At 46.3% G+C, this 13,183-nt stretch overlaps 1 protein-coding gene across 1 annotated transcript in view; it reads left to right on the top strand.

Moving 5' to 3' along the window:
* The first annotated feature begins 4,440 nt into the window (after window positions 1–4,440).
* sdc2 (syndecan 2) overlaps window positions 4,441–13,183 on the top strand; it is a 63,393-nt gene continuing 54,650 nt past the window's right edge. Inside the window, 1 exon segment of the mRNA NM_001017163.2 lies at window positions 4,441–4,695. Within this exon segment, the coding sequence (NP_001017163.1) occupies window positions 4,636–4,695 (60 nt within the window). The 5' untranslated portion in view covers window positions 4,441–4,635.

Raw genomic sequence — 13,183 nt, 5'->3', positions numbered from 1 at the left:
ATGTTCTACAACTATGTCTAGCACATTGCACATTGCATACATATATATATATATATAAAACCCCATTGTTTAGCACAGCCACCCCCAGTACCATCATTCCTAAATTCCTCATTACTGGATTCCTGTACCATTGGAGAAAGCGGTACAGAACCACAAAAAAATGCAGGTGTTGTGGATCCTTGTGAGAATGGGCCCCAGTCCCAAACACATTGCGAGGTGGAGAGTCCCAATGAGATATGATGTGTGAGTGTCAGTGGCTGTTCTGCTAGGGAGGCTCTCATAGCGCTGCCATACTGCTTATGGACATTACACATCTTCTCACAGACAGATTCTGGAAAAATCTCAGATCTCTTATTTCTTTTTATGTCAGGCCAAGTTTGGCTCTTTTTTAAGCTTCGGCGGAACTGGAGTAACTGTTTCTGCAAGTAAAAATAGATAAAAGAAACTTCTTAATAGCAATCACAAATCATGCGGAAGAGAGAGTATGAATAAACAGTCACACTTCTTTAATAAGAATATGGGAAAAAGCTGATTCTATGATCCTGCCTGTTTCATGTGCCTGTGGTTAAACAGTAGAAAGGAATCCGTGATGTCAGTGCTAACGGCCTGCATTGCCACATGGCTTCCCTATACTCCCAGTTACAGACTGGTGCTCACTGGGCCGCTCTGAGCTCTCCGCATGGCTGTGGGACTCCCGGGCTCAGTGCCTGTGTGCTTCAGCCAAACGACATAGGGTGGAAACCATGCTAAGAAATTTACAGTGACCAGTCTCACACAGTGTTTATAGGCCCCGTCTAGCAGTGCTGGGGTCAAGTTATTCTGAATAAGGGCTGAGACCGAGTATTGGGTTCAGGTTCACCTGCAGGGGCTCAAGTGGGTCAGAACCAATACGGGGGGTCAAGAGCAAGAACACTGTCCACTTTCTATCTATATGGCTATCATTTATCTATCTGGCTATCATCTATCAATCTATTATCTATCTATCTACCTATCTATCTGGCTATCATCTATCAGTCTATTATCTATCTATCTAGCTATCTATCAATCATCTATGTATCTATCTGGCTATCATCTATCAATCTATTATCTATCTATCAATCATCTATGTATCTATCTATCTATTGATCATGTATCTATCTGGCTATCATCTATCTATCTATCAATCATGTATCTATCTGGCTATCATCTATATTTATATCTATCTATTTGGCTATCATCTGTCTGTCTGGCTATCATTTAGCTAAATATCATCTATCAATCTATCTATCTATCATCTATCTATCTCTCTATCTGGCTATCAGCTGTCTGTCTATCTATCTGTCATCTATCTATCTATCTATCTCTCTCTATCTGGCTATCACCTGTCTGTCTGTCTATCTATCTTTCTATCTTGCTATCATCTATCTATCTATCTATCATTTATCTATCTATGTATATATATCTATCAATCATGTATCTGTCTGGCTATCATCTATCTATATTTATATCTATCTATTTGGCTATCATCTATCTATCAATTATCTATCTATCAATCATCTGTCTGTCTGGCTATCATTTAGCTAAACATCATCTATCTATCTCTCTATCTGGCTATCATCTGTCTGTCTATCTATCTATCTATCTATCTGGCTATCATCTGTCTATCTATCTATCTATCTATCTATCTATCTATCATCTATGTATGTATGTATCTATCTATCTATCTATCTGTCTATCTTCCTCTCTATCATTTACCTACCACTCTTTCTCTCTTTATTATTATAAAGTAAGAAAGCCAACAAGGTAGCCCAGAGCTCGGGGCCAGCAGCACAGGATTTGGGCCACGTTGGGAAAGCAGTCTGGGCAAGTCATTAGCACTCAGATAAGCTTAGGGTGGGCAGTCTGATTACCAATCGGATCTCCCGGGGTGGGCCCAGGACACGTCTGAGCGTGGCAGTCCCACATAACAATAAAGAGAAGACTGCGCTGCACCTTGGCAAGTGATTCTTCCCTTAGTCCCCTCAAATAAAATACCCCCATTGAGCCCCCCAGGCTCTCCAGTATAGTAGCCCAACATTCATTATTCATTCGTGGGTTTTTTTTTAATTACAATTGACACTCAGTCCTTCACCTCATCACATGCATAATGAAAGAAAATGCAGTTGCAAATTAGCACCCCCACCCTACTAATACATTTCCTTCTCCTTGAAAACCACTGGAAATTTAAATGAACGTATATCTAAACGTTGGGTTTACATCCCCTTTAAATCCAAATCACAATTTGTTTCCCGGATAGCTCACTATTCAAATGCTGAAAGCTTCAGCTCTTCTTCAGCCGCCATTAATAAATATGCGAGGAGCGAATGAGTTGGTGATGCGGCATGAGGTCAGTATTTAACTCGTCTCCTTGGAAACATGGAGGTGCAGCGGTGCAGGAAAGCACATCACTTACTGATATTAATATCTCTTAGACTCTGTTCATTTCACTAAACTGCTCGTGCCACACAGGGCTGTACAGAGAGTCACACAGGCACTGCCTCAAGGTCAAAATGTACTGACAGCAAGTCAATCCAAACTTCTACCATAAAGTTGAATGGGGCTCATTTACTTGGACTGGGCAAACTGGCACTGGAGAGCAACCAGCGTCCCATCAGTGGCAAGTAAAACTATAAAAGCAAAAATCCAGTCGCTATTGGTTACGGCCCAGGTAAAGATTTAATAAAGAACTTTTCCATACTTTCCCTCAAAGGGGAACTCATCCCAAAAAGTTTTTTTTGCATAATGAAAGAATAAATTTCCCATCAGGGCAAGGAGCGCATTGGCTCGTTGATGTGGCCCTTGGGCCAAATGATAGGATCAATCACCCACCTTAAGGTGGAGGGCAGATAAGCTGCTGAATTGGTCTAAAGGACCCCAGTCTGCAGCTTAAATCTGCTTGTGTACGGCCATCTTTTAAATAAAAAGATAAATACTACTGAATAATAACAATACAAATCCAGCCCGAGGATTTAGCTGCTGTCTGGTTGCTATGCATTGCTTACCCTACCAACCAGATATCATTTTACATTTCAGGATAGAGACATTACACCTTAAAAGAATCAGTAATGTAACATTTAACTTTACATGGTAAGAGATTATATTTATATGCATATAAAAGCCTTTCTTTTTGTGTTGCTGGTCCTTTAATTGGCCTGCAGCAAAATAATGGGGATAATCTGAGCATCTGGGCAATGGACTAGCGACACTGGGCCCATCAGCTGGGCACTGCAGTCACTGGCGCTGGGGGACTGACAGCTTTGGCCTCCCCAGCAGTAGCGCTGTCTGTTATCCCTAATATTAGGCCATTCCACTGGGTTTAGTGGCGACAGGAATGTCATTTATACTGCTATGGTTGCTAAGGTCACTATGCATAGCAATGGAGCCCAGGCATACAAAGAGCCCCATTCTACTTTGATATGCAGTTAATAGCAATACTACTCTACCTGCACAGACCCATACAGCCACACTGTCAAAGCTGTGGGCCTCCTGCTCCTGTTCAACTCCAACTCCCTACAATAGGCGCAGTACAATATCTGCTATAGGAAGGCAACAGCCTGAGGATGGAAGGTTACTATGAAAGTTATTAAGTTATATGGTTTTTTTTCCCCTTGTATACCAAGTGGGAGACCCCCATATCTACAGCCTGGTATAAACAGACAAGAAATAACCAATAAAAGTGACCCCTTCCCTCACATCCAATCCATTTCTTGGTTGCTAGGGTCACAGATTCTGACAACTACATAGCAGTAACAAACCACTGGAGGAGAACGTAAGAAAAGGGACCAATAGCAAAGCTGCTGACATGGAAACCAATGAATTGCAAAGGTGCTGAGATGAATTCTGTCTGTACAGGGATTGGGATCTATTATTTGGAAACCCATTATGCAGAAAACTCAGAAATCAGGGAATGCTGTCTCCCATTCTGTACATGATGGGAACATAGCTGCATAAATCCACACTAGGGGATAAAGCAATCCTATTGGGCTTTTTACATGTTTTACTGCCATTAAGGAATGGTGCTTCAAATTACAGACAGACTCTTTATCCGGAAAGCATTGTGGATAACAGATCCCATGACAAGCAGTAGAAGAGTAATGAATACTCAGTAGAAGTGTGGCCCCCAGCGCTCTCAGGGGAAGCCTTTGTTGCCCAATGAATCTGTGGGAGGGTCGCAGGGAGAGGGGGAAGCGGGGGCCGCACTTCCCGCACAGACTGAGAGATGCCAGTGCGGCGCTGCTGCCCTTTCTGTAGGAGTCGCACTTGTCCGCGCCTAACGCTGCGAGGCTGAGGGAGGAACAGACGCGCTCTCACAGGCAGCCTGAAGGGGAGAGCAGAGCGGCACAGTCGCACAGACAGTCGCACAGAGCGCTCAGCCCGGGCTCCACTCGCCGCCACAGGAGAAACACGTGTCCGAGCTGCGGGCCGCGGGAAGTTGGGGAGTGGGACCGGAGCCGGGGGGATTTACTGGGGGATAAGCGAGCGGGGGAGGCCGACTCACAGCGCGGAATCCTGCGGGAATCTCTCCAGCAACAAGTGAGTTCGCAGCGGGGCAGTACTGTGCGACCCAGCAACTTCATCGCACCGACCGGGATCGGCTCTCTCTCTCCTGCGGGAATAATGAGGAACGTGTGGCTAATCCTTCCCTTTGCCCTGCTCGCTACCTTCTCCGGGGAAACGGTGAGTTCCATGTATAGTCTGTGCCCTGTGTGAGCGACTGTGGGTACTGTAACCCCAGGGCTAGGGCAGGCTGTGGGTACTGTAACCCCAGGGCTAGGGCATGCTGTGGGTACTGTAACCCCAGGGCTAGGGCAGGCTGTGGGTACTGTAACCCCAGGGCTAGGGCAGGCTGTGGGTACTGTAACCCCAGGGCTAGGGCATGCTGTGGGTACTGTAACCCCAGGGCTAGGGCAGGCTGTGGGTACTGTAACCCCAGGGCTAGGGCATGCTGTGGGTACTGTAACCCCAGGGCTAGGGCAGGCTGTGGGTACTGTAACCCCAGGGCTAGGGCAGGCTGTGGGTACTGTAACCCCAGGGCTAGGGCAGGCTGTGGGTACTGTAACCCCAGGGCTAGGGCAGGCTGTGGGTACTGTAACCCCAGGGCTAGGGCAGGCTGTGGGTACTGTAACCCCAGGGCTAGGGCATGCTGTGGGTACTGTAACCCCAGGGCTAGGGCATGCTGTGGGTACTGTAACCCCAGGGCTAGGGCAGGCTGTGGGTACTGAAACCCCAGGGCAAGGGCAGGCTGTGGGTACTGAAACCCCAAGGCTAGGGCATGCTGTGGGTACTGTAACCCGAGGGCTAGGACATGCTGTGGGTACTGTAACCCCAGGGCTAGGGCATGCTGTGGGTACTGTAACCCCAGGGCTAGGGCATGCTGTGGGTACTGTAACCCCAGGGCTAGGGCATGCTGTGGGTACTGTAACCCCAGGGCTAGGGCATGCTGTGGGTACTGTAACCCCAGGGCTAGGGCATGCTGTGGGTACTGTAACCCCAGGGCTAGGGCATGCTGTGGGTACTGTAACCCCAGGGCTAGGGCATGCTGTGGGTACTGTAACCCCAGGGCTAGGGCATGCTGTGGGTACTGTAACCCCAGGGCTAGGGCATGCTGTGGGCACTGTAACCCCAGGGCTAGGGCATGCTGTGGGTACTGTAACCCCAGGGCTAGGGCATGCTGTGGGTACTGCTGCTGGCAGGATCCAATACCTGTGGGATTTCTCTGGGTGCTGCTAATGGATTACCCAGTATTGCAGGGGATATTGAGGGTGCTGCTGGCTTAATCCATTAGAGACAGTGGGTGCTGCTGAGTGACACTAGCCAGTACTGCTGGTAATACTGTGGGTACTGCTGGTAATACTGTGGGTACTGCTGGTAATACTGTGGGTACTGCTGGTAATACTGTGGGTACTGCTGGTAATACTGTGGGTACTGCTGGTAATACTGTGGGTACTGCTGGGAGTACTGTGGGTACTGCTGGTAATACTGTGGGTACTGCTGGTAATACTGTGGGTACTGCTGGTAATACTGTGGGTACTGCTGGTAATACTGTGGGTACTGCTGGTAATACTGTGGGTACTGCTGGTAATACTGTGGGTACTGCTGGTAATACTGTGGGTACTGCTAGGATTACATTGGGTTCTGCTGGGAGTACTGTGGGTTTTTTTGACAGTACTGTTGGGAACACAATGGATGCTGCTGTGAAGAATGTGGGTGATTTTGTCTGTACCAAGTTCTGTTGAAAAGAGAGCGGGGGCTGCTGGGAAAATGTGGGTGCTTTTGGTTGTACCCAGTACTAATGGGAACACTGTTGGCTGTATCCAGTACTGATGTAAATATTGTGGGTGCTTCTTGCTGTACTCAGTACTGCTGGGAATACTGTGGGTGCTTCTGACTGTATCCAAATAGTAATGGGGATACTGTGGGTGCTTCTGACTGTATCCACTACTCATGGAAATACTGTGGGTGCTTCTGACTGTATCCAAATACTAATGGGGATACTGTGGGTGCTTCTGACTGTATCCACTACTCATGGAAATACTGTGGGTGCTTCTGACTGTATCCAATACTGATGGGAATGCTGTGGGTGCTGCTGCCTTTATCCAGCACTACTGGAAATACAGTGGGTGCCTGAGGATACTGTGTGTGTCCGGGGTTACAGAGCATTTCTGAATGGTGGGCCAGCCTGGCTTGTCCCTATGCTATGTGGAGTTCTGTGCCCCTGGGCTATAAAGATTCACTATTGTCCTAGGGGTGGGCAGAGTCATTGGCTAGTGGCCCTGGGCTATGCAGCTTGCTTTGGGGAGGGCAGGGTTAGGAATCATGTTCTTTTTATACAGAATTTTTGGGTATGAACTAGAGGATGGCGAAAGTTTTATCTGAGTGTCCAGTGACTTACAGAGTTTGGTGGTAGTGCCTGAGAGTGGTATAAATGAGCAGTAGTGTCGGTGGGGTATTTATAGAGTTGGACGATAGTGCCCCCGGGTATACAGAGCTCGGTGGCAGTGCCATTCCACTGTGAAATAGTTTAGATATAACATATTAGCCACACTTTTATTGCAGCTAAGGATGAGCTGTTTTACAACAATAATAACAGCAATGCTGTTTCAGCTGCATTAACCCATGTGCTGCCAGTATCAGTAGAAAAGATGTGAGATGCGCATGGATGTCAGTTATAAATAACCAATGGTCTCTGTATGGTGTTGCCATGGAAGGGAATGGTTTTATTGCAGTCCTTGCCTAAAATGTTTGTTCCCTCTGTATCTGTGTAAGGTCACTGCTGCGCTCTCATTGACTGACCACTGCTGCGCTCTCATTGAGTGGCCACTGCTGCGCTCTCATTGAGTGACCACTGCTGCGCTCTCATTGAGTGACCACTGCTGCGCTCTCATTGAGTGACCACTGCTGCGCTCTCATTGAGTGGCCACTGCTGCGCTCTCATTGAGTGGCCACTGCTGCGCTCTCATTGAGTGGCCACTGCTGCGCTCTCATTGAGTGGCCACTGCTGCGCTCTCATTGAGTGGCCACTGCTGCGCTCTCATTGAGTGATCACTGCTTCATAAACCGCAAAATCCCAGTGAGCAGTGATCCTATCAGGCGATGGCTGAGAGTGGGTCCCTGGGATGGGTTTCTGTGCTGCAGTGGGGCTCAGTCTGAAGGGCTCATCCCGTTGCTTTATTATTTTTATACGGTCTATGTAAGGGGGGTTCTGCAGAATATGCACTTGGAGCTGATCCTGTAGTAATTGTAGCTATCTCTTATGCAGAAACCCATCATCCAGAAATGTACTGGAATGCCTTTTCACATCGTGCCCTGTTTAAGCAAACAATTAAATTTTTTTAGTAGCCTTAAGGTACAGTGTTCTGAATTACAGAAGAAGACCCCTCATCCAGACAACCCCAAGCATTTTGGATTATAGATCCCCTTCCATTTCTCACACAGCGAATGTTGCAATTTACTTTTTTAAAAACTTTTTCCATTTGTTCCCATTCTTTCAGACCCCTCCAACTTTGATATGCAGGGTCTTCACTATTTCCACCCCCTTTTCCAACTCCCCTTTCTTATACAGAGGAAATGAAGACAGCGAATCGGCGAATTGGAGGGTGATTGCCCCCAATGTGCCCCCGGAATGCAGAGTCCACCCCTTTCCCTTTCAGACCCCAAGAAACATTAATGTGCAAAGAATGCAGCTGGATTCCAGAGCAGCAGCGATGAAGGACGCTCTAAACCTGTATTAGGACAAATGCCTTTTTAGGAGCTGCCAAAGGTTCCCAGTAACCTATTAATTGGTGGCTTGAAAAAAAAAAATGAGCCCCCCCTTCTCTTGTCTTCAGCTGTGTTTATAATATTCCAAGCTGCCCTCCCCCACTTCCTGCTCCTCTTGCCAAAGCTCAGCGCTCCACATTCCCTTTTGTTGACAGAGAGAGCCAGCAGAGCCCATTCCCAACTTGTTTGGAGTCTGTTTAACATGTTGTTTCAATCTACACTCCGATCTTTTTGTTTTTCCCCTCCTCTTTAAAGGGGATGCAAACCCAATATAATTTTACCTAAAGAAAGAAAATGTAATTCTGAGCAACTTTCCTATATACATTTCTTAAAAAAATATAACTGGTTTTAAATTTATTTGTAAATGTAATTTTGTCCTTTCTGTTTATCTATCATTTTTGTGCTTGTCTCTTGCAACAATGTAGCAGAAGCCTGCTTCCAGCAGGCCAATTCTAGCTGCCGATATCGGCCCCTTAGACCAATTCGGCAGCTAATCGGCCCGTGTATGGGCACTTCCGACGGGCCTGCCCGACCGATATCTGGCCTGAAATCGTCCATATCTCGATTGGGCAGGTTAAAAAATCTAGTCGGATCGAGGACCGCATCGGGTCGTTGATGCGGTCCCCGGACCGACTTTGCCTATACCCGTCGTAATAATTAGATCGTTTGGCCCCAGGCCCCAGCCTGGATTCTCCCGATATCGCCCCGATATCGTAGGTGGATCTGAAGGTGTATGGGCACCTTTAGAGTCAAAATAGGCCCTGGCACTTCAGTTACCCACAGACCCAAACAGCCCCCACCAGCCCAATAAATAGTGCGTGACTATGGCTTCTTACAGCAGCCCCTCTGGCATTTGCCAGAACCCACAGATTGCTAGCCCTTGCCCACACCAGGGCAGAGATTAGAAAGGGACAGACAGTTTCTTAGAATTATAACCTTTTATTAGCCAAAACTTTTTGGGTTTGTATCCCCTTTACAGCCAATGGCACACTGGCAATTGTAACCATTTATTTTTGCCCAGGTGCTTTCAACCTCCCCTTTCCTTGACTTACACAAGCAATATCGGGTGCCCTCACTTGTTACTTGTGAATGATACCGCAAGTGAATAGGAGGGCAATTTTAAAGGTTTTGTCCCCACCCACAAAGCAATTAATAGCTGCGTTGGCTAAATACTTGCCCCATGTGTCTCCTTTAGAAATGGAAATGTGTGTGTGAGCAGCTGTCTGTAGGGAGGTGCAGGTATGGGATCTGTTATCCAGAATGCAATGGGGCCTGGGGTGTTCCGGATAAGGGGTCTTTCCGTAATTTGAATCTCTACTTTAAGTCTACTAAAAATCATCTAAACATGAAATAAAACCCAACAGGATCATTTTGCCTCCAGTAAGGATTAAGTATATCTTAGTTGGGATCCAGTATATGGTACTGTTTTATTATTACAGAGAAAAAGGAAATATATTTAAACATTTTGGATTATCTGATTTAAATGGAGTCTATGGCAGATGTAAAGTAGGAAATGGAGAGAGCACATAGTGGGGGGGGGGGGCTGGGGTAAGCTCCCCCAAAAATTGGCCATTTATCCTGCCAGTGAATCACACAAACTCAGTGTTTCGGCGGGCGCGATACGGAACGCGTACCCAAGGATCTGTGCAGCTGTGCGATTCGTATACAAACTTGGTGTGTGGGAGATGGTCATCACGTAATTTGGAACTTTCTGGGTAATGGGCTTCCATATAACAGATCCCATACCTGAATTGGTTGTATAGTAGAGCAAGATGGCCGCAGTCACAGAGTTTTAGTTCCGCTATGGCCAAGGTGCTTTACATAAGTAATGGGTCCTGGCAGAACTAAAGGCGTCCGTGTGTGCCTGTCTAGCACAGTGATCTGTATTAGGCATTAAGGTTTTATTTGTAGCGTCGGGGTGTTAAATAACGAGGCCCCCACTGTGTGGAACCATCATCACATCGGAATCTTCTTTCCAGATGTTGGGTTTCATCCCCGGCAGCCGCTTGCTAGCCCCACACATGATTCCCTGCCTAGCTGTCCAAACAAGTCTCCACTTCATTCTTTCAAGTGCATTTGTTTTGAATGACACATGCGTGTTATTAAATCCAAAGGGCAGATGTAGGGGCCTCTTCTTGTGAGTGATAACCAGCAGTGCAGCCTGCCTGTCTGCCCAGAAGAAATGATTATGTTTATTTTTAATGTACTTCTACTAATCATATGCAGCTCTTTAAACATACCGAGCCCCTGCTGCCTGTGTTTGGCGTCTGAGGCCCATGGGGATGTTTCCCTTTTGAGGGCCCCAAGGAGATGACAAATGGATACAACCCTGGTTTCCTAAGTCATATGCTTTTATTATTTTGCACCATCAATTTGGATTTTACTCTCAGTAACCATATAGATAGTGTTTCTCTCTTCCCTTTGGGTCTCCAGGCTTCTCTCTGGTAGGGAAAATGTTTTAATTTCTAGACCATGTGGCAGTTGGGGAACTACTAATCTGCCTCAGGCTAAGAGGATGATGGGATTTGTAGTCTAAAAAGGGCTGCTGGTTAGACATGTCTTAAAAATAAAGACCGCTACAAATGTCAAGATCTTGACACCCTTATGATGGACTAAGTTGGTTGATCTGATCAAGTGGCCCCAGGCCAGGTCCCTTTTGGTGGGCCTTAAGGGAGGCATACACGTTAAGATCGGCTCGTTTGGCAAGGTCCAAAACGAGGCCACCTAAGGTGGGCGATATTGGGTTAATTTACAATATCTAGTAGAATTAAGTCTAAAGCAACTAAACTTTCTGAGTTTTCTTGAAAATGTTTCTTCAGGGAATTCCCCGGCATTTAAACCCTTAAGGGTAGTACAGTCGCAGACATCCAACACCTAACTGAATAAGTTCAATGGAACCATTGCGGATGGATGTCTGTGACTGTACTACCCTTAAGGGTTTAAATGCCGGGAATTCCTTATTACCTTAAACGGAGTCTGAACTGAGCTGAAGAAGCCACTCGGATGAGTGGTGAAACGTTTCCAAGAAGACTCTTTGTAGACATTGGGCTAATATGATTGTTTGGTACTTGGGCCAAACAATTGAACTACAATGGCGAGTATAGGAGCTGTTGGAGTTAGGGCTGCATCATTTCCCCAATCCGATGGAAAAATCAAACCTGCCTGACTGATACCTGGCCAATTTTCAGGCAGATATTGTTTGGGGGCTCATGGGGGGTCCCCATAAATGGGATGGGCAGATAAGCTGCTGAATTGGTCTGAAGGACTCAAATTGGCAGCTTAAATCTGCCCATGTATGGGCAGATTTAGATGCTGTTGGCCATGGACAAGATGAGCTCAGCTCCTTTATTGATTGAAAAGGAGATTGTTTTGGTCCCATTATCTGGGCACCTTAAAGGGGTTGTTCACTAAAAGTTAACTTTTAGTATGTTATAGAATGGCAATTTTTCAATTGGTCTACATTCATAGCATTCAATTGGTGGTCACTGACCCCAGCAGCCAAAAAACTGTTGTTTTATGATGCTACAAATGTATTGTTGTTGTAATTAAGACCCCTGCAACCAGGTAGCTACTGAAACTCCAAACTGGAGAGCTGAACTAGTAGTGAAATGAATAAAAAAAAAAAAATGAATAAGACCAATTGCAAATTGTATCAGAATATCACTCTATACAATATTAAAAGTTAACTCAAAGGTGAACAACCCCTTTAAGACCAGGGAAGGTTGCTGGTAATCAATTCAGTACCATATTACATTGTATAGATGTGCAAGTAATCCAAAGTGCTAGCCCCTTTGAAGGCACATGTTATGGAAAGTCTGGCCCCTAAACTCATCTTTGAATGACAACAGAAGGCACGTGGTTGGCTGCAGTTTTGTTGAATGCTGTAAATATTAGAGTTGTGATTGGCTACAGACCGCACGCCCGGGCTAGTGTTCCTAGCAGCAAGTTTATATATAGCCAGGCAGTCTTGCCTTTCAGTACATTAGGTCACTAGTGAATGGGTCATTTGTTCTCCTGCTAACAAGTTAAAAATATCCATTCACACCTGATGAAAGCTTGCCCATTAGAATAACATGGGGAGCTTAGAGATCTGAAGAAGGCTGAGCTCTCTGTGCAGCAGTGGTGGGTAGATTGCAAGCCCCTGGGCTTTGAGGTTGCCCCCGCGTGCCCCACAGTGTGAGTTCTGAGGCGTCAGCTACATTAAAGTGTCGAAGGGCTAAGTATACGCAACTGTGTTCATCTCATTGGTTGAGCTGAGCTGTTTGCACCACTGTACACTACTGGGATTGGTGGGTGGTGCCCTCATGATTCCCAGTGGCAAGGTATTTTCTGCCCCTTTGTCATCATGGGAGAGGCAAATTCCTATGGATGCCAAGGTGCCCTATGTGCCACCTGGAAGAAAGTGGGCAAGAATGGACCAACTGTGTACAAACTAGTGCCAGTGCATAGGCAACCCAGCAGGCCACATTGTCCCCACTGCTACCCCCTCACATGCATTGGTTTGTAGGTCACCTATTATAAAAGCATATATGGGTGTGTTGCATGAAATAGGGTTTTGTGCTATACAATTATATGTATGTAATGCTTGCTCTGTGATCGAGGTGCTGTGACCTTGAATACAAGTGGGCTTGGGGCAGAAGGGGGGGTATTTCCAGTATTATGGGGGGAGTCTGTGCTTGTGCCCCCCTGGCCTCAATAGTCTTGTCCCTGAGTTCCTCCATCAGTTGCTTATGTGTATATCCTATTCATTCCCAAATCCTTTTGCTTCTCAGTGGTTTGGTGCTGTGGGAAAGGCACCACGTTGCCAGCAAAGCAAACAGAGCACCGGCGGCCGCGTGGGTATTAGTGTGATGCAAGGGTTGAATAGAGTTGCTCTTACTGGAAATGGGCTGCTTGTTATCCCTAT

This window comes from Xenopus tropicalis, chromosome 6 (assembly GCF_000004195.4).
Source record: "Xenopus tropicalis strain Nigerian chromosome 6, UCB_Xtro_10.0, whole genome shotgun sequence".
NCBI classification, from domain to species: Eukaryota; Metazoa; Chordata; class Amphibia; order Anura; family Pipidae; genus Xenopus; species Xenopus tropicalis.
The sequence above is the reverse complement of the archived record's forward strand: the minus strand, read 5'-3'. Positions and strand labels throughout refer to the sequence as shown.